The sequence below is a fragment of the Zootoca vivipara genome, chromosome 4 (genome assembly GCF_965207765.1).
Source record: "Zootoca vivipara chromosome 4, rZooViv2.hap1.1, whole genome shotgun sequence".
NCBI classification, from domain to species: Eukaryota; Metazoa; Chordata; class Lepidosauria; order Squamata; family Lacertidae; genus Zootoca; species Zootoca vivipara.
The window spans coordinates 80,412,498-80,434,323 of record NC_142587.1 but is presented as its reverse complement, the minus strand read 5'-3'; the positions used below and the strand labels follow the sequence as shown (position 1 = coordinate 80,434,323).

General features: G+C 42.9%; 1 protein-coding gene across 8 annotated transcripts in view; it reads right to left on the bottom strand.

Moving 5' to 3' along the window:
* SPATA13 (spermatogenesis associated 13) overlaps nucleotides 1–21,826 on the bottom strand; it is an 87,405-nt gene that overhangs the window by 12,508 nt on the left and 53,071 nt on the right. For 5 of the 8 annotated variants that reach the window (XR_015949688.1, XM_088668272.1, XM_088668273.1 and 2 more), the window contains 4 exons: nucleotides 17,967–18,320; nucleotides 13,506–13,650; nucleotides 2,302–2,438; nucleotides 1,809–1,988 (listed from right to left, as the gene is read on the bottom strand). Coding sequence is in view for 7 of the 8 variants with exons in the window: in XM_088668272.1 (XP_088524398.1) it covers nucleotides 1,809–1,988; nucleotides 2,302–2,438; nucleotides 13,506–13,650; nucleotides 17,967–18,320 (816 nt within the window). In the remaining variant the exon portion in view is untranslated. Of the gene's footprint in view, nucleotides 1–1,808; nucleotides 1,989–2,301; nucleotides 2,439–5,366; nucleotides 5,565–13,505; nucleotides 13,651–17,966; nucleotides 18,321–21,826 lie in introns of those variants that run through there. The other 3 variants (XM_035114281.3, XM_035114278.3, XM_035114282.3) reach the window with 2 other exon arrangements.

Here is a 21,826-nt window from a genome sequence, read left to right as displayed (position 1 = left end):
GATGTTCCAGGACTATAACTCCCGTCAGTTCCTGATCCTTGGCCATGCTGGCTGGGGATGACGGGAGTTGGAATCCTACCACATCTGGAGGGACACATGTTTCCCCTCCCTGGTGTAAGCTCCAGGCAAGGAAGTCCTTTATTTTATGTGCAGCACACTCCTCTTATAGCAAATGCATCGGATTGGACTTCCTCCAGTGTAATAGGAGGGGAAATAGGTAGAGGTTTTTAATCACAGCCATCTAAAAACGAGCATTAAGAGGTTGCGTGGGAATGGGCAATATCAAACAAATGATCCAAAGAGCGGTTTCCAATTAATATCAACCTATCATTTATAGAGAAACCCTTTCAACCTTTATACCAACTCTGCTGGTCTTTACAATAGGCTTTTTAAAGTGATAAATTATTTATGCCTTAAGTTAAAAAGGAAATAGCCCCAAGAATAGGAAGCGTGGAATGCTGAGTGGCTGCGTATTGAGCTGGCACAGAAGAAACTGTGTTGCCCGTTTCAAAAGATTACCCTGGGGGAAGACAGAAGTTTGTTTCGGCCTTTGTCTGATTGAAATCATGGTTAACTCTTACTGCGGTTGTTGTAAGAAGAGAGCGATGCACTCAGGTGTGTGCAAACGTGTAACACTTTGTGGATTTGAACCACATAGTTATCAATACAGAGAGACTGGCGTGTGTTTCTCACACTGGCAAAAACTGGGCAATTCAGTAAAGGTTTTTTTACAGGCCACATGGAGGAAGGGCGATACCAGTCTGAAAACACTGACTCATGGCCCTTTCTTCTTCTTTTACCCATTTATATCATTACAGAAACAGAAGTACAATGCAGGCTCACACATCTCAGTACCAGACATGCAGCCGGATCCCATGCTGCCTTCTAGGGATTTGAAGCATGGTGTTATCAATATGTGGATAACACTCAGCTCCCCCTCTCGCTCCAGTTCATCTGAATCAGGAGAGGCAGTTCAGGTGCTGAACCAGGGTCTGGAGGCAGCAATGGGCAGGATGAAGGCCAATGAACAAAGCTAAATCCTGACAAGACAGAGGTCCAGTGGGTCAATGGTGCTTAGAATCAGGAACTGGGACGTTGGGCCTGTTCTAGACAGGGTAACACTCCCCCTGAGAGAGCAAGTACATAGCTTAGGGGTAATCCTTAATTCTATGCTGTTTCTAGAGGCTCAGGTGGCCTTCTTTTTAATTGAAACTGAATATGTATGTTGCATTTCATTGTAGCAAAGAACACGTGACCTGAAAAGTGGAATATAAATCTCTCCTTAAAACAGGAATCAGATTGTGGCAAGAGTTCCTATATTCTTATAATCACTTTTAAGGACAGAGAAATAAAATGCTCTATGTGAATTTCTTCCTCCAGCTTTTGCTGGATTCACTGAGTTGATTCCTTCTCCTCCACAAAATACTTGGTTGTGGGTGCAAACAACAATGGCAACTAAAGGATAGCCTACTGTAAGAAGCGAGCCTTGCAGATAATGCACCTGCTGGGTCCCCCTGTAGTCACAGTGCAGTTTGTATAGCAAAAGCAATGACTGTAACCTACAAGAAAAAGGAAGGAGAGGAGGAGGGCATTCTGGACAGCAGTGATTCTAACAGTTTGACGTAGATGAAGCCGGAAAATTAGGACTGAAAAGAATCACTGCAATCTACGTGTTGCAGTGGGAAAGGAAGCAGTACTAGTAAACTTGAGCAATGCACCAGCCGCCCAAGACCACAATATTGCGTAAAGAGGTGGTTCAGTAGTTTCCGGAAGAAAACTAAAATAACTTGAGTTCTCGCTTTACTCACCCTGACGAAGCTTGCCGGAAACCAGGCTTCCTTCTCCTCATTTCTGCCCCACCACCAATCCTTGTTGGAAGCCTCAAGGACTTGGATGACGTCCCCAGCTTTGAAGGCCAATTCCTGGTCGTCCATGGTCACGTGATCCCAGAGTGCCTCTGCATAGACCATGCTCCCATCACTTATCAGCTGAAACAGAAACATTTTGTGAAGGGCAAGGATTCGGTGGGGATCGCCAAAGACAAATTTAAGTAACTACGTGTAGATGTGAGCAGCACCTGCAGCAACAGAGATATCAAGCCACTTTTCTGAAGCTTCTAGGTATTATCCATGGAGACGGTTGCTTTTCAAAATGGTGGAAGATAAACAGTTTGTAATTTGGAAGTCCTCCAAAAAGAAGAAAAGCAGGTTATGGGCCCACAGATCTGATTCTTTGTCCAAGAAACGCAAAACAGTGGACCGTCGGAAAAAATTCGTGCACCAAAGTCATTGCCTCATTTACCTCGTTAATGGCTAGCTGCTCCCCTCCGGGCTGCAAGTACCTAGGGCTGGCTTGGCAGAGGTCCTCATAGCTGTAATCCTCCTCGCTACCATTATCATCCACTAAGGCAGAAGATTCAGTACCTCCATCAGTAGCACCTGGCAGGGACAGTGAAATATTGAGAAATTATGTACTGTCAAAGCCCATCTCTGTGACTTTTTAAATAAATAAAAAAATCATACTAATAAAAAGACATGGAGCCTGATTTACAGCTTCTCATATCCACTTGAATAAACCATAAAGTATCATCTGTCTGAAGGGAAATGTTAGAGAAATGTTAGCAGAGAAAAATCTGAACATACGGTAAGAGAAAATCTACGTATTATACAGAGCCAATGAGGCTTGCAGTTGAAAGTCTGGAGTGCTCCTTGTTTAGTGTTCCAGCCAGCCATGCCTTCTGTCATGATACTCCATTCCATTCCATTCCACTTCCCTCTCTGTTTTCCAGTCCTCTCTCCAAACAGCTGGTCAACATCCCATGGCTACTGGGCATACTTAGTCCTCATTGTGCTATTTCTGAATCCCCTTCCCCCTGACTTAGGGTCATGTTCCCCCTCAACCTAAATATTTTTGTACTTCTGCAAACCTTGGGAAGCCTGCTAATACCTCTCTCTTTGTGTGTGGACGGTGCTATTTTACCTATCTACACTTGAATAATGAGTTCTATGTTACTATTGTAGGACAAGCTGGTGGAATTGCCCCTACCTAAAGTGTGATACAGTCCAGAATTTTACCTGCTCTGTCTACCATGTCATTTTTGTACCACTCAGAAACGGCAACTGGGTTGAATCCCTTTATATCATGCAGACTGACAAATAAAAAAACTCCACCATTTCCCCCTCCTAAACAGAAGTGTGTCTCTGTTTAATTTGTGTATTTAAAGCTTTTGTGGATGACTTTTCTACCCAACACAGCACGGAACATTTAGAATGGGCATCAAATGTAACTGACTTGTAAATAGCTCTATGAACTGAAAACAAGAGTTGTTATATTTACCTTTGTTATTCATGAAAACCATTCAAGAAAAGCAATTAAATGTATATGTCTTCCACCTAAAAGCCAACTACAGCTAAAACAATCAGTTATCAAAAGCAGCCATGGCATTATATGAAAAAGCCAAAACTAATGAAACCTGAAAACTAACACCCTTCCAGGGTAATTATTGACAGACACCTGCCCATGCAGGAAGTTGGGAAGATAATATGCTTTGAACCAGACCATTGCCATAGTGCTGTGATAGAGAAGGTAGAACTTGTTTATTTTCATTTATTATTTTATTTATATCCCACTTCTCCTCCAAGGAGCTTAAGGTGGTGATAACCTGGTTCTCCTCATCCCTATTTTTTCCTCACAACAACATTGTGATGTAGGTTAGGCTGAGAGACTTATAACTGTCCAAGGTCAACCCTGAGCTCCGTGGCTGAATGGGGAATTGAACTCTGTCCTCCCAGGTCCTAGTTCAACACTCTAACCACTACACCACACTTGCTTTTGCGGGACCAACAGAGCTGTACAGAGGTGTAAGCACTGTAAAGGCTTCCAGCTGGGAAAGGGTGATGGTTAACTCAACTGTAGAAATACATAGACATACCAAGCAGAGATATGGATATGGGTGACAGCAAGTAGCTTAGAGAACTCTACTCCCTTTTCCTCAAGGGATGGAGGAATGTGACTTTTTAAATCACATTATCATACTATATAGGATTTTGGTAATCCCAATAAGAAGAGTTCTTGCCTTCTACTAGCATGCAATTGTGCAAATCCTAGCAGACAACTGTGCAATGAATGAGTACAATCTGACTTGCTAGATCATGGATGGACACAACCTGTAGCACAGGTACAACAAGAAGCACAGGTAGCTGGACTTCAAGGAAAGCTAAGGCCAGGAGCAGAGGGACTGAGAGCCAGGCCTGTATTACCTGCTTTGCTATAACTATATGGTTGCTGGCTCCCAGACTCAATAGTCTAAGACCAGCCTTTACCAAGCAGTGTCCTCCATATGCTTGGACTACAACTTCCATTGTCCCTGACCATTGGCTGTTCTGGGGCTAATGGGAGTTGTAGTCCATAACATCTGGAGGTTGGCAAAGGCTGGTGTAGAGGCAAAACCACACCAAACCAAAGAAGAGCTTAGTACTGACTATGTTAGAGTGGCAGTTATATGGGTATGCCAAAAAGTTGGCCACTAGGTTCTCATGATGACACAGCATTAGAAAAAAAGGGTGTTCTATGCACCCATATTATCCACATCCTGGTTTTAGAACTTGAAAAATGTGAACTTTTTTTTTTAAGGGAGACCTCTAATTTTTGAAATTAAACAGTGAGCTGATTTACCTTCTAGACCTCATTGCTTAGGAAGGCAAGTCTGTCTATTCTGATCAACACTATTTCTTAATTTCAAACTTTATTTAAAATGCACTATCTAAATCTCCAACTATATCATAACAGCATTCCTAAATTTCCCTTTTAGGAAATATTCCCAAAATACAGTATTGCAGACATAAATGAGTTGAACAACTTATACAAGAATGCACATTTTTACACTGGAAAACCACTCTCATAAATATCTATGAAGAACACACAGCCTAAGGCTGAATTTGGAAAGCTTCATCCCCCACTTTCTTTTTTAAAGCCACAGTAAATTGTGAATACTTATATGCAGATATTTTAAAAGGAAGCACCTATTAAAAACAACCATCAGGGAGTTGAGTCTTCCTTTGCAATATGTAAGCTTGGATTCTGTATAGCTAGTTTATAATCTCTTGTTCTTTGTAGCCATTTCTCTATTGTTTACTGCCTGGAGTAAGCAATGCAGACATGAATGAGCAATTCTTATCTCTCTAATGGAATGTCAAAAATCCAAAAGTCGATGTAGTACTTAATCTTATTCTTCCTGTGCTGGTCCAACTGCTAGTCTTGCTAGTATAAGCATTATTTTATAACCAAGTCAAGCCCCATGATTATAAGAGTTTAAAACATAAAATGCCATAGAAAATAAATGGAGCTTATCTCCTACTCAAACATACCCATCTGAAGGCTCTCCAGGCTCCAAAACCGGGCCATTTCCCCTCTGGCTACCATCCTGCCATCCAAAAAAACAAACAAAAACCATACACAATGCACAGCTTGGTTTTTAATATGTAAGGCTTAGTCCTTAAAAAAGCAAAAACACGGAGGACCAGGGAGAGGCTGCAATCGACTGGAAATGCAGAAACAGCTTATTCATCGCTTTGAGCTTCTGTTTCTGCAGTTCAGGACAGAGAGAGAGCTACTTGGAAACTGACAGCTCATTCCCTGTTCAGCGTAGCTGTGAGTTTGTTGACATCATGGGGTACCCTTAGGGAGGAAGTTATAAAAAAGAGACACCTGCCCCAAGCAGACACACTGCTCTCATGCACAGCCAGCTCAGGACTTAAGTGCTTATAGTGCAGATTTATTCTTGTTATTCTGAATTAGGCTTCTGCTGTGCATTCAAATATAACCCTCCTGCTCTTTGTTTGTTTGTTTTTTAACTCCAAGGTTCCTTTGCAAATTGCTGGAGTCTTCTCTCTCTCCCCCTCCCATGTAAAAATAAATAAAATAAAATGCATCACATGGTGCAAATCGTACAGCCAGAACATTATGTCAGAATGTAAATGGCAAATGCTAAATTCGCAGGTATTCCCTGTAGGTGATTATAGGGCACTGTGCTTGCTCTGTGTGCATGCTCTCTCTCAAGGCTCCAGACCCTTTCCTCTTGCTTCCTTGGGATGCCTGACAAGCTGAGTGCTGTGGGTGAAAGATGTCATCAAATCTGCAGTACCAGCTGGCAGAATATTATCAGCAGACCCCACAGGCCAAACCCTCTCCAGTTTTTTAAGCCCTTTTCTGCTTACTCTCCTGCTCCCTTTTCTGATCCGCTATTTCAATATTCGAGGTTGCTTCCTTATATTGTGGCGTAAGTACAGCAGCTGGGACGTGGGTGGCGCTGTGGGTTAAACCACAGAGCCTAGGGCTTGCTGATCAGAAGGTCGGCAGTTCGAATCCCCGCGACAGGGTGAACTCCCGTTGTTCGGTCCCAGCTCCTGCCAACCTAGCAGTTCGAAACACGTCAAAGTGCAAGTAGATAAATAGGTACCGCTCCGGCAGGAAGGTAAACAGCGTTTCCGTGCGCTGCTCTGGTTCGCCAGAAGCGGCTTTGTCATGCTGGCCACATGACCTGGAAGCTGTACGCCTGCTCCCTCGGCCAGTAAAGCGAGATGAGCGCCGCAACCGCAGAGTCGGTCACGACTGGACCTAATGGTCAGGGGTCCCTTTACCTTTACCTTTAAGTACAGCAGCTAGACATGTACCAGGGAGAAGGCATCTCCCGAGTAGGTCTCCTGGTTAGTCTCCAGGCAGGTCTAGTCAGAGCCAGGCCCAGGAGCTAGAGCTATAATCCAACATGAGCTAAGACCAGATGCTGCAAGCATAGCTACCCCACAAAAGAGAGAAACACCAATTGGGAGGCAGCTTTTGTACCAGCAAAGGTCTCTTCCACCCACCCAGATTATAGACAGATTATCTGATAATAGTGTACTCAGGTCATTTTATTTTTATTTATTTAATAAGATTTATATACCACTTTAAAAAACAACAACCCTATGCTGTTTAGATAAAATAGTATGAAATGAGTGACAAGAACATATTTAGAATATTTAGTGACAAGAACATATATTTAAAAGAGCATATGCATATATATTTATATATAAAACAATCAACACTTTAAAAAAGAAATATACTTAACTAGTGTCATTCAGCCTGTTTAATAAACGGGCGCTAGAACATGCCACTTCGTCGGGGCGCTCCGCTGAGCCCAGCTGGCCAGCGGGTGCCCAGGAGAAGGCCGCGATTCTTCTGAGGACTGCGAGGGAAACGGTAGGCAGAGGGGTGGGGTGGGTGGGGAGAGCACACGTGCGAGTGTGCGTTCCAAGTCTCTGCGTCCAATCCCTGTGTCCGTGGGGCACATGCGCAGTAGCGCAAACCCAGGGACACAGGGAATACTGGACGCAGAGACACTTGCACTTTATTATACTTAATGACATGTCTGAATAGGCTTGCCTAAACTTGTGGTAGTTGTCCAAAACAGTACAATGAAGGCGCCTAATAAGCCACACTAAAATAGACAGCTTGATGGAAATGTCAGAAAAAGAACCATTAAACGGGCGCATATAAAGTAGCAGCTAACACAGCAGCATATGGTATAGTTGGAGATAAGGAAAATTCAGGAGCTGAATAACAGCATTACAGGAGTTTAAAATGTTGGGCAGAAAGTGTTTGCACCAAAATCACGTAGGTAAGCACCAGGCAAGCTCCCTTAGCAGAGAATCCGAAGGCAAGGCACTATAAGGAAGAGGCTTTTTCCACCTTGGCTTACTTCAGATAGCGTTCATCATTCATCTTGTTAAAAAAAACCTTCCCCCTTAAATCAGTTGCATAAGAGAGTTGCATGGCTCCAGGAAGAAACCACAAGAACTGAAGTGCTAAATGAGCCTTGCTGGTTCTTCTGAAAGGAGGAGCTGAGGTTTTCTCAGTTCCAGCTTGAGGGGTGCCAAAAGCCTACAAAACCAATTTAAGCACAGACTACAGCAGGGCAGGTGGGAAACGTGCATATGCTGTGGGCAAGTGGGGCTATAACAAAACCACCTCAACCACTTCAACAATGTTACGTCTGCCATACACCAACAAGCACAGGAAGTAATTCTGCATCCTGTTGACTTACATCTTAGCTACAGCGTAGCTGTTCTGTGGCATACGAGAGATGGGGTCCCAGAGAGAGAAATAGGACTCTATACCACCCCCAGAGCTGAAATGTCAGCTTTCACACAGCTGAATGTGGCACATTTCTGTAAAGAGCTGTTCCTCAGCATGGGGAATAGCAACACCAGTGCAGCATGCAGGGTCTTGACTTGTATCTTTCCAGTGCTTGTACTGTGCCCATCCGGCATAAAAACCTCAGAATGAAGAAGAGCCACAGTTTGTCCTGTTTTCCAAGAAATCAATGCAATTACAGGCAACCATGATATACCCTCCCCCCAACTTGCCCTTCTGAACATGCTACAGCAGAGGGCCTTCTCGGTGGTGGCACCCTCCCATCATATGTCAAGAAAATAAACAAGTATCTGACTTTTAGAAGACATCTGAAGGCAGCCCTGTTTAGGGAAGTTTTTAATGTTTGATCTTTTATTGCTTTTATTATTAATAATAATATTCTGTTGGGAGCCGCCAAGAGTGGCTGGGGAAACCCAGCCAGATGGGTGGGGTATAAATGAATTATTATTATTATTATTATTATTATTATTATTATTATTACCTGTTTCTGGAGGGACCTTGCTGGGGCAGATATCCTATGCTGGTACAATAAGGTTATAAGAAACAGCCCTTTTAGAGAAATTAATGTATAAATTATGGGTTTCTTGAGGTCTGAGTAAAAAGAAGCAGTTCATCTCAGTGTGGTTTAACTTTACAATCATACCTCATGTTACGTCTGCTGCAGGTTGCGTCTTTTCAGGTTACGGACGCACCAAACCCAGAAGTCCCGGGACGGGTTACTTCCAGGCTTGGTGCGTCCGTAACGTGCGCGCATGCGCAGAAGTGCCGCATTGCATCATGCACGTGCGCAGATGCAGCACTTCAGGATGCGGCCTTTTCATGTTGTGAACAGGCCTCTGGAACGGATCCCGTTCGCAACAAAAGGTACCATGTAAACAAGACAGATCATGGTCAAACCCCACCTTCTGCATTTAAATGGATTTCGTTAATACAATAAGACTTGTATATAGTCTTGCTGATCCCTTCCCTAACGCAATAAGGGAACAGTTAAAGCTGACGGTTTTATAATAGTGCACTGGTACACATATAAATTCTCTGTTTATGTAACGGATAATTGTATGATTTATAGATTTGTTCCTACTTTCTCCAACTATTACTGTAGTATTTTCTTAGTCTGTTTTTGTTACAGGCACAGATATGTATAAGTTATGTCTGAGCACATAATCTCTGTAATGTGTTTAAAACAATTTGATGTTTGTGACTATATATTAAAATCCAATAAAAAGCATTTAAAAAGAAGAAGAGTCATAGATCAGTAGTAGAGCATCTGCTTTGCATGCAGAATGTCCCAGGTCCAATCTCCAGGGGGCTGGGAGAGACTCCTGTTTGAAATTCTGGAGAGCTGCTGCCAGTCAGTGCAGACAATACTGAGCTACCGTGTTTCTCCTAAAATAAGACACGTCTTATATTTATTTTTCCTCCAAAAAAACACACCACGGCTTATTTTCGGGGGATGTCTTATTTTTTTGAGCGGGAGCTGGCAACAGCATGCTGCGCCGAGCCCCGACCTGTTGAGAGCTGGTAGCAGCGCACCGCGCGGGACCCGTTGAGAGCCGGGGAGCAGAAAATAAAAATGGCAAGGCTGCCCTTGTAACAAAGCACAATAATACCGTAATACTGCGGAGCTGCGGAGCTCAGCGGGGTTCCAGCCCTCCCATTTGCGTGCTGCTGGGGAGCAGAAGAAACGCCGTGATCCAAGGATCCAAACGCGTCGGCGGAGCAGGAAGCAGCCGCAGAGGCGGCTGTGAGAGAAGCGGCAGCGGAGGAACCGGCAAGAGGCAGCTGCACGGGAGCCGCTTCGGGGAGCGCAGCGCAGCACGAAGAGCCTGGTGAGAGGCAGCTGCGGATGCAGATGAAGCCCGGGATCTGTGTGGGCGACTGGGGCGAGCGCCCTGAGCGCTGTGGCGGTGGCGAAGAGGCGCCCGATCAGCTGAGAAGCGGGCTGATCGGGCGCCTCTTCGCTACCGCCGCAGCGCTCAGGGCACTCATCCCCAGTCGCCCACGCAGATCCCGGGCTTCACCTGCAGCCGCAGCTGCCTCTCACCAGGCTCTTCGCGCTGCGCTGCACTCCCCGAAGCGGCTCCCACCCCCGCAAAACACAGTGAGGCGGCCGCGGGGGAAGTGCCGAGAGCGCCCAGGTGCGCGGCTGCAGCGACAGTAATCCCAGGGGCTGTGGAGGTGGCTGTGGGCGCGCGCCAAGCCCCAAAGCACGGCGGCGGCGCTGGAGACAGCCACTGCGAGTGGCATGAAAAGAAGAAGATCGCCAGCAAGCGCACTGTTGCCTCTTGCCGGCTCTTCCGAAGGCGCTTAAATGCCTTCCTTTCCTTGCCAGACCTGGTCCCCCCCGGCTTATTTTCGGGGGATGTCTTATATTTATTCTACTTTTATGAAAAGCCTGACATGGCTTATTTTTGAGGACCGTCTTATTTTAGGAGAAACACTATAGATGGACCAGTGGTCTGACTCAGTATAAGGCAGCTTCCTATATTCCTAATATGTGTGGCTTGCCCTTTTTATCTTCCTGCATTTGGGATTGCCTATTAAAAAATAAATACCGGTAATATCTGGTACTGAAAGAACGTTCCACTCATCCATAAAGCGCATTCAACACCAGTCTGACGCATTTCTATGACTGGCAAAACTCTGGTCTTGTTTCTTTTTCAGAGACAATGCAGCTTAGTTATGTCGGTCATTTAGCTGAGACATTTCCAGCCTCCACATCCTTACACTATTGACCAGCTCAAAAGACCCAGACCCTGGAGGCCCCTGCTGCACACAAAACAGCACCGAACAGCCACAGAAGTCACGTGGCTTCCTGAAAGCCGCTGGCTGTAACGGAAAACAAGAAGCCAGGCATTAAATGAAAGTCTCTACCTATCCTGCAGACATCATGAGAGAGACCACTTTGTTGTTGTTGTTGTTTAGTCGTTTAGTCGTGTCCGACTCTTCGTGACCCCATGGACCATAGCACGCCAGGCACTCCTGTCTTCCACTGCCTCCCGCAGTTTGGTCAAACTCATGTTCGTAGCTTCGAGAACACTGTCCAACCATCTTGTTCTCTGTCGTCCCCTTCTCCTAGTGCCCTCAATCTTTCCCAACATCAGGGTCTTTTCCAAGGATTCTTCTCTTCTCATGAGGTGGCCAAAGTATTGGAGCCTCAGCTTCACGATCCGTCCTTCCAGGGAGCACTCAGGGCTGATTTCCTTAAGAATTGATAAGTTTGATCTTCTTGCAGTCCATGGGACTCTCAAGAGTCTCCTCCAGCACCATAATTCAAAGGCATCAGTTCTTCGGCGATCAGCCTTCTTTATGGTCCAGCTCTCACTTCCATACATCACTACTGGGAAAACCATAGCTTTAACTATACGGACCTTTGTCGGCAAGGTGATGTCTCTGCTTTTTAAGATGCTGTCTAGGTTTGTCATTGCTTTTCTCCCAAGAAGCAGGCGTCTTTTAATTTCGTGACTGCTGTCACCATCTGCAGTGATCAAGGAGCCCAAGAAAGTAAAATCTCTCACTGCCTCCATTTCTTCCCCTTCTATTTGCCAGGAGGTGATGGGACCAGTGGCCATGATCTTGGTTTTTTTGATGTTGAGCTTCAGACCATATTTTGCGCTCTCCTCTTTCACCCTCATTAAAAGGTTCTTTAATTCCTCCTCGCTTTCTGCCATCAAGGTTGTGTCATTTGCATATCTGAGGTTGTTGATATTTCTTCCGGCAATCTTAATTCCGGCTTGGGATTCATCTAGTCCAGCCTTTCGCATGATGAATTCTGCATATAAGTTAAATAAGCAGGGAGACAATATACAACCTTGTCGTACTCCTTTCCCAATTTTGAACCAATCAGTTGTTCCATATCCAGTTCTAACTGTAGCTTCTTGTCCCACATAGAGATTTCTCAGGAGACAGATGAGGTGATCAGGCACTCCCATTTCTTTAAGAACTTGCCATAGTTTGCTGTGGTCGACACAGTCAAAGGCTTTTGCATAGTCAATGAAGCAGAAGTAGACGTTTTTCTGGAACTCTCTAGCTTTCTCCATAATCCAGCGCATGTTTGCTATTTGGTCTCTGGTTCCTCTGCCCTTTCGAAATCCAGCTTGCACTTCTGGGAGTTCTCGGTCCGCATACTGCCTAAGCCTGCCTTGTAGAATTTTAAGCATAACCTTGCTAGCGTGTGAAATGAGCGCAATTGTGCGGTAGCTGGAGCATTCTTTGGCACTGCCCTTCTTTGGAATTGGGATGTAGACTGATCTTCTCCAATCCTCTGGCCATTGCTGAGTTTTCCAAACTTGCTGATAAGAATCTGCATTTCTCTGTTATTTGAAAGTGGCTGCCCAGCCATGAAGATATCTCCATTTGTCCTTCTGTATCAGCAGACATGAGCACAAAGAAAGAGCCCTGCTGGACCAGACTGGGAATTCACCCAGTATCCTGATCCCAACAGTGGCTAGTCAAATGCCTCTAGGAAGCAGGGAAGAGAGGAAACAGCCCTCTTCAAGTTGCTTGCATCCCCAGAATCTGGTATTCAGAGGGATACTGCTACTGAAATATGTTTCACTTAACTATCATGGCTGTTGAGAAGCTTCTCCGTGAGTTTGTCTAAAAGCAGCCATCCCCAACCCTGTGCCCTCCTGATACTATCAGACTCAGAATATTCATTGGTCCCAACCAGGCAAGGATGATGGGTGATGTGGTACAAAAGCAAGTGGAATACAATACAGTGGTACCTCGGTTTCTGAGTGTCTCGGAAGCCGACATTCTGGTTTTCAAATGCCAAAAACCCGGAAGTAAATGCTTCTGTTTTCGAACATGCCTCGGAAGTCGAACAGCTTCTGCTGCGTCCCCCCCCCCCAATTTTCTCCATTGACTTTGCAGGCCTCCCTTTGCGCCTCAGTTGTCAAACGTTTTGGAAGCTGAATGGTCTTCCAGAATGAATTACATTCAACAACCGAGGTACCACTGTACAGTGGTACCTCTACTTACGAATTTAATGCATTCCAAACGCACATTTATAAGTCAAAAAAATGTGTAAGTTGAATCCCATAGGAATGCATTGGGAGAAAAAATTCGTAAGTCGAAGCAACCCTATCTAAAAATTCGTAAGTAGAAAAAAAATCCTATCCAAACAGCATCCAAGATGGCGGATGGAGCTCCATTCGTAAGTAGAAACATTTGTAAGTCGAGTCATTCGTAAGTAGAGGTACCACTGTACTAGGTTAGGAAAGCCATCCTTATCCCAAGAAAGGGCTTGCTTGCTTGATAAACACAGCTGGAGAACAAAAATCCTATCTTATTCAAACATCTGTGAAACTCACCATTGGATGCTCTCATTTGCCGCTTACATCCAACTCTATCCAGACCGATGGGTGTACTTTGAGAAAAGGTAAAGGGGCGGAATCTGGCTGAGACAGCTTTATAAGGAGGAACCTGATGTGCTGGTACCGGAGGGCGTGCAACTGGCTAAAAAAAGAAAGCGAACAAAGAAAGCTTGTTACCAAAGAAATCTACCTGGAAGTCCAACCAAGCTGTGCAGAAAACACTGTTTAGAAATGAAGTAGTTTACATAGGCAAAAGAAAAGTGTTCCCAGCACTATACTGCAGTAAATCAACATTAGCGTTCCATGTAATTGTAAACGTCCATCATTCCTTCTATTTCTGATGTTTGGAGGGGAGTGTTGTTGCTTATGCAAAGCAGTGGCGGAGGCAATCCAGTCAGATGGGTGGGGTAAAAATAAAATTAATATCATCACCATAATCTGTCTCAGCAGGCTTTGGGGAAACCACAAGGTTTGCAGAAGCAATGCCTTCTCGCCCCTCCGCCCCAGCAAAAAACAACAACCCATTTTAGGGGAAATAAACCTTAAGGGGGTGGAGAAACAGCCCAATGTGTGCTGTTGTTGGGAAGAACAGTTGTTGGGAAGAACAAAAAAACCAGGGGGAAGGCGAATGGAATGGAATGGCGTATTACAGAGGAAGGCATTACAACGGAAAAAGCTCTTTCCCTGGTGACCACCTGGTGAAACTTGAACAAGCTGCCTTTAGAGGTTTAGCAAAGTTGGAAGGAAAAAGGTCTCTGGGTTCTTATTATGGGCCCCTCTATCTTCCTCCTTATATAAAAAAGAACTGATTAGGTTTATAGATGCACTTTTAAGTAACACATTTCTTGCAACTGATTCTCTTAAGTGTTTAATGTAAGCACTTTGATTATTTTCTTATATTATAATATAATAAAATATATACTGTTCTTTGCCTTTCCCCCTTACTTGATTGCATTTTCTAAAGTGTTTGCTCCCAGTCACACTTCGCATTAAAAACCTCCAAACTAAACTCTATTTGCTACTCTCTTCTTCACATTTTCACAGCCTTTCAAGCACATATTCCTTCCCAGAAGGCTATACTAGTTATCAAAACTTAAATGCTGCCTTTCTGGAAACCTTTAGTTGACCCTCTAACACGAAACAAGGATTCTTATAGGACAGAGCATTCCCTGCACCGAATAACCAAGCAAATAAAATATAGATCAACAAGGGCTTTGCTTGGGGTTTTCTGACAGTCTGCTAGAGCTGGAGCTGGTGTGTTTCCTCCTCTGATTTCTCATAAATAAAAATATCATCTTAACAAAAATCTCCCTCAAGCAATTCTTTGATTGCTCTGTTTTATTACAGTATTGTTGTTTAAATGCATCATATATAGTGATTCATAGAATCTCTTTCAATTCTCTTATCTAACCGAACAATTCAATTAAAAAAACAACTAATACCAGTTTTCAGTGGTTCTTACTTTCAAGAAAAAGCTATTTTATTGCTTGTTGTGAATTTGTTTGTACTTAGGATATTAGCAAGTGTTTCACTTCAACTCTTCTTTAAGTAATTAATACATTTGTGCTGAACAAAATCCAAGCCTTGAGAATTGATTCCTGTTCCTAGCATCAGTAATAATAAGAATATACCTACCTTCAAAGTGGTCCAGTACCTTTGAATTTGTCTCCAGAATTTCAGCAAAGTAGAATTTTACAAGAAGAATGAGTTTTAAAATTGCCAGTACAACTGGCAGACTTTCTGAATGCTATCCAATGAGAACAAAATATGGGTGATACTTATATAATAGGGTTTATCCACACTTACCTTTTGCCCCACTCTTTCCAGGCACGGGGGTCCATGCTTTAATACTCTGATTTATTTTACCTTGACCTGCAAAAACCTGCTCTTGAAAGCTGATTCGTAGCAAATGTCAATTCGGGTTTACCAATTGAGCTCCAATTGAGCTTTAAAGGGGGGCGTTGCAGGAAAAGCTCTGGGGTGGGGTGCTCAGATATAGAGCTTTAAATCACTGACCACGCCTGGAAAGAGCAGGGAAAGTTAAGTGTGGATATGCCCAGAGTCAGACTCAGAATAGACTACACTGTCAGGAACAGTAACTCTGGATAGCATCCTATGTGGAGGAGAAATCACAAGTATGAAGAATTTCCCCCTTAAATACACTGCAGAAAATCTGGATTAGGGAGGAAAACAAATATCTCGCCTTGCTGGAAAGCTTATTAAACAAAAAACAAAAAAACAGTGAAACAACATTCCCGGCACATCCATAGTAAGAAGGCTCCATTTCTGGTAACCTTTTCATGACAATCTGGTGATGAGAGTTATTGTAAAGTATGAAGCCAAAGACCCATCACAAGAGAATTAATAAATGCCAAAGTGAAAATTTCTGGATGCCATGCAAAGGCCCTTCCAAAGCAAAACTTTTTTTCATGAAGGAAGAACAAGACAATTTTTTTTTTAAGAATATTTAAAGGCACATCTGAAGCTCTACGCATTTATAAGATGTCTGTTAGAAACCCATTCATTTTCACATAAGAAACAATACAGCTCTCTATCGTGGTTTAAATTAGTGAGATGGCTGTATCTTTGTATGAATGTTTCCTTTTCCCACTGTTAAAGAGCTTCCCAGCAGGAGGCGTTATTCTAAAAGGAAATGGAAATGTCTGTATGTCAGAACACTTGAAAAATAAAAATAGGGAACATTCTTTTTAAAAGTTTTCAGAATGTTAGAAAATGAAATTTCAGTTAATTCTGTTCAAAATTCATTACTGTAATTTACAAATTATACTTTGTATAACTTGAACCAAAGTCAGTACAGCAAAAAAGGCTCCTAGTTAAAGAGTCACAACCCAACTATTTACAGACCATCTTTTAAGAGAAGTATTAAATTCCTAGCTTTAAAAGATGGATCAAAATACACACTTATACTGTGGTAGTGATGGACTATCTATTCATTTTCCAGGAAGAAAGGGCAAATTTAGATGTTGCTTTTTTCCAAGATAGAGGCAGATGTGGGACTTGTGCTTCTGTACAACCTCTAAAAATGTTACAGTATTCAAATTTAGCTAGGTCAATGTCACTTTGATTAGCGTGTAACGTTCTTTGCTGGTATGCAGAGATATAATTGCAGCCATATCTGGCGAGAAATAACCTAGGAGCTCATTCATGTCTCAGGCCCAGTTCACACAACCATCCCAGCCTGTGCATGAAAAAGCTAGCCCACACTGAATTCCTGTCCACTTCTGATTGTGCCATGGGATGAACTTTTTGGCATACTTCTGCAAGCTATCCTAAGTGTTGGTTAGTGATAAGAGTTTGAAAAGCTGAATCAGGACAGAGCTAAGCCCACAATGGTATATGAACACAACTGGACCAGAAGTCAACATGAGTCAAATTTCACATATGTTACCGGTTCTTTCTCCAACATGTCACCTAGTACTAACTCCAGAGACATGTAGTCATGTTAGCTTGCTGTAGCAAAAATAACGAAGGTATTTAAGGTATTTGGCACCTTGAAGATCAATACATTTGTTGTGGCATATGTTTTTATAGAGTCCACTTCATCAGATACATGCATCTTCAGCTGATCGGTCAGGACTCACTAGTGGGTCCTGGCATGATCTAAGGTGGACTCTACAAATATACCATAACAAAATGAAGAAATGGGTCCCTGGGTACATGTATGGTGGATCTGGGTCTGTAAATGTGGATTTGGGTCTGTAAATGTTGAAGTCTGCTACATACAGTAATATTCTTAGGATTGTTTTTTAGATTTTACTATTGTGTTGTCTGTCAGTTTGGTTTTTCTTCTGAATGAATAGCAGGAAAATAAATTAATTGGTAGGTTGTTAGTACTCAGGGGTGATATATGCCTGCATGGTTATAGGATCTTTTTATGTATCATTCTGTTCGCAAAAGTTTATACCATAATAAATGTGTTAAGTCTTTAAGGTGCCACAAGCCTTGTAGTCACTAGTCCTAGATACAAGGCACTATCTCTAACAGTATGGTTTATAGGAGAGTGTCTTAATAACTCTATTGCACATTTCCCTAAGGTTGTTGGGCAAATGCCAGAATTAGTGCCCATAAATATTTCTAAACTAATAAACACTTTCAAAGGCCTAAGAAACACAATTAATACATGTTAATACTGAAATTTATATGCAACAACAACCTGTATTGCTGATTACATAGGTCATATTTAGATATACACAGAGATATAAATATTTCTAAGCCTCAAGTATCAGCATCCAGAAAGGGGGAACGTTAGTGTACACCACAAAGGAACAATCATCCATTGAGAAGTATTAGTCTGATGTCATGCTTTTTAGAAGAATGATGGTGATTTGGGATAAGCAGAAGGAAGGAAAAGGAGGTGTCCACTAATTTCTAACTTGAAGGCTACAGGCAAGGAAGGAGGAGGAGGAGGATCTTTTGATTGTGCATTTTGTGTCTTACTTGTGTAAGGAGGTCTGTTATTTCTTCTGTTTGGTTCTCATAGAAATTGGCCCCACCAATGACAGAGATGGGTCTTCTTTTGCGTGCTCTTTGACTGGCTACCATACAGGTTCCCGGCTCAGCAGAAGGAGATCCGGGCTCAATGTCAGCATCCACACAATCCATTTTCTGAGACTCCATAGCAACGGAATCTTCTGGTATTGAGAAACTCCTAATTGCCAACTGGCCGTAATCTGAGAGGGGCCGAGGGCGGGATCTTTTTCCAGAGCCCCATCTTCTGGGTGTGACCTTTTGAGTGTCTGTTCTTTCTTCATCCTGGTATGGGGCCTTCTTCCAGTGATCATCAGTAACAACCTTATTTAAACAGGTCAAATAAACCAAAAGCACTTAAAAGACGTAATAAGCTACCGTATATCCTTCACATGGCACAACACAGCCTTCCCCAATCTGGTGCCCTCCAGACATTTGGAGCTTATTTATTTGTTCAAGTTATTAGCTGCCCTTCATCCCATACAGTGGCTAGAGCGGGCACCCCCAAACTTGGCCCTCCACATGTTTTGGGACTACTACTCCCATCATCCCTAGCTAAAACGACCAATGGTCAGGGATGATGGGAATTGTAGTCCCAAAACATCTGGAGGGCCACGTTTGGGGATGCCAGGGCTAGAGCAATACATATAATGGAACCACATAAACAACAATTGGAAAGTTAAAATCCTACACAAAGAATTGTTCATAAGCGAGAAACATAGGAATCTGCTGTAAAGCAACTCAGACCATTGGTCTGTCTGTAGTCCACCAGTTTGCACAAAAGACTAAGCCAAACCATGGTTTATTGCAAATAAACAAATATGGGGCTCCCAGACAGATCACAGTTGCTCTGCTCCTCCTCTGTTGCTTTACTGCTGTGAGCTAAGCCATTGTTTGGCTTTGTGTTATGCCCCAACTCATCGTTTATCCCACTCTAGACAAACCATGAACTGTTGCCAAGGGAGCATCACCTGTTGGACAGTGCCTTCAGAGAGTTCCGTCTCCTGGGAAAGGGTGGCTGCCTGCATCTCCATAATGGATGCAGTTGCCAGAGGTGCTATCATTGCTTGCAATAGGCAACAAGGTGGAAGTTAACTCACGACTATGATGCTGTGAGCAGAAAGCAAAGGGCTGCTACGTTGCCCTCTAGTCCAGAACTGCAGCAGAGCTGCCCGCAATGAAACCTAAGCACAAGGTTAAATCTTAAACGGTTTGAAGGTGATTTCCTTCAGAGAAAGAGAGATCAGATACAGCTCCCATTGTTTGTTTCCACAATGAAAGTGGGTCAAACATACACATAAAATTCCAATGTAAATGAAGGCGGAGGCATTACTGTCCAGATCGTGACAAAAGAAAGAAGTGCATACATACAAATGAATCAGTAAATTGATAGAAGTAAAAGTGTTGATGCACCCCAGTGTCTGAAGTTACTATTATTTTGCAATTACTATTTAACACTGACATTTGTCACTTTGAAGGGTGCCATTACAGAAAATGAGAAGTAGACTCCCACTCCTTTCACAGTTTTGCAGATAATTTACTTCTCCTTCACAGAGCATTAAAACCTTGATCTTCCATAACGTCTTCTAATCTATACTATGGAGCCTTTCTCTTTTTTCTTTTTGTACTAACCACACCAGATCCACTGGATTGCAACCCTCAGTATTACCGTAGTTACAAAATAAATAGTTTTTCATGTTATCCTAAAAGTATAGCAATTAAAAAACAGGAAGCTGCTCCTCTCTCAAGACAGCAATGCTTGCAGCAGTCTATATGGCAGAAGCGGGATGGAGGCCAGGAGAAGACAGCTCTCATCTTCACTATATTGGGCAATGGAATAAAAAACCCTGGTACAAGATATCAGGCAACATTCTGACCCTACAGGCTGGCTGGCCCGGCCCCAAAGTACTATACTTTACTTGGCCATTTCATCAAATCTTTATATGCTTATGAACTATCCATTTCTGCAAGGTGTGACATCTTACAACCTCTGTGATGAACAACAATCTCCCTACTTTGTAGCCCTGATATTGGTATGCTAGAAAGATTTGTTAAATTCTGGCTTAATTCACTTTGTCTTATTTTTGACTTGCAACATGCTGGGATTGGAAGACTGAGTAAAACGTGGGAGCCCTATCAATGATCCACAGCTCCCATTCTGTGTTGAAATGAGTTTTAAATTAAGATTCTATACAAACCGTAATGGGAAAAGATTTAATTTTGGTCAATCACCTGAGCTTCCTGCACCTCCCCATAGCATCTTATTATGCCATATATTCCATCAACAATATTTTCATGGACTAAATCGGCCTCACCCAACCTGAGGCTCTCCAAATTTTTCGAACTACAATTTCCATCATCCCTTCCAACTGGCCATGCTGACTGAAGGTGACAGGCATAGTCCAAAAACATCTGGTTATGAAAGAGTGGCATAAATATTTAGAAGATCAGAAACAAAGTGAAACACTCTGCACTAAACAATACAGTAAACAGCGACAGTGAGTAGCCTCACATATAGCAACTAAAGGTGTGTTTTTTTAAATCACAACTACCAAAGCTGCAATCATAAGCACACTTACAAAAGAGTAAGCCCTACTGAATACAGTGGGACGTACTTCTGAGTAAACATATGCTATACGCTGCCTAAGCCTGTGCATGTTTACATAGAAGCAAGCCTATGTTCAATACGGTTTACTCTCAGGTAAGTGTGCACAAAACTGCAGGCAAGCATGATTACTCAGACGTAAGTCCTTCATTCCAGAGTGTTAGATCATTCAAGATAGTGAAAAGCTGACTGGTGACTTTCTTGTACCATCTTTATTTCATTTCATAAAGAAGTCACTCAAACTCAAAATTGTTATCATATAAATCCATATTGCTGTCTAAAATCAGAGTAACCTACTGAATTTAAACAGATTTGCACATTGCTTTACACCAGTTAAGGGCTTGCCATTAGAATTATACACCCAGGCAGGAAAATCATATACGAAACAATCAACTTACTTTCTCATTGGACACAGACATAAGAGCCCCCCCCGCACACACACTGGGACATCAAAGAGTTGACTAAAGTCATTCTTCTGTCATTCCCATTTAATTTCAGAAATGAGCCGGAAAGACAAGCACAACTCGCAGCATAGCTTAGCCAGGCAAAGTGTTAATTTCCATGACCTTGTACCTTAAAACCAGGGAAAGGACACGTCACATGTCCTCTTTTTGTGTGCTATTTATTATTGCCCTGTCTTAAGCAATAAAACTTGGTGAACAATCAGAAGAGATTATGACCTGCCTACTCTGCCCAAATCACAGAAGTAGAGAACAGCTTGTTTTGAGTTGGCTGCACAGAAATCCAGCTTTCTTTGATTTCTGTAGTTTACTTAGAAACATTTGTATATTGCTTAGTGCTGGGACATGGAATCCTGTGCCCTTCAGATATTGTTGGACTACAACTCCCATTGCCATGCTGGCTGGCGCTGATAGAAACTGTAGCCCAGATCTGGACAGCACAAGGGTTCCGTATCCCTGCACTAAACTTAGTGGCTACAAAACTGAGTTAAGAAATAAGGGAACCCCCTGTCTGAATTTTGCCTCTGCCATGAACTCACTAGGTGGTCTCAGGCAAGCCACTCTCAACAGCTGCCAGCCACAATGGTTGTGTTCTACTACCACTGTTGGAGGTGGTATGTCTCTGAATGCCACTCACTGGGAATCACAAGATACTTATTCACGCATGTTGTGTTTTTTTCAAAAGAAGAAAGTGTACATTGGCTAGGACTCCATTTGTGCTAAAGCTCCCCTGACAAAAAGGCCTATAAGATACATTCGCCACC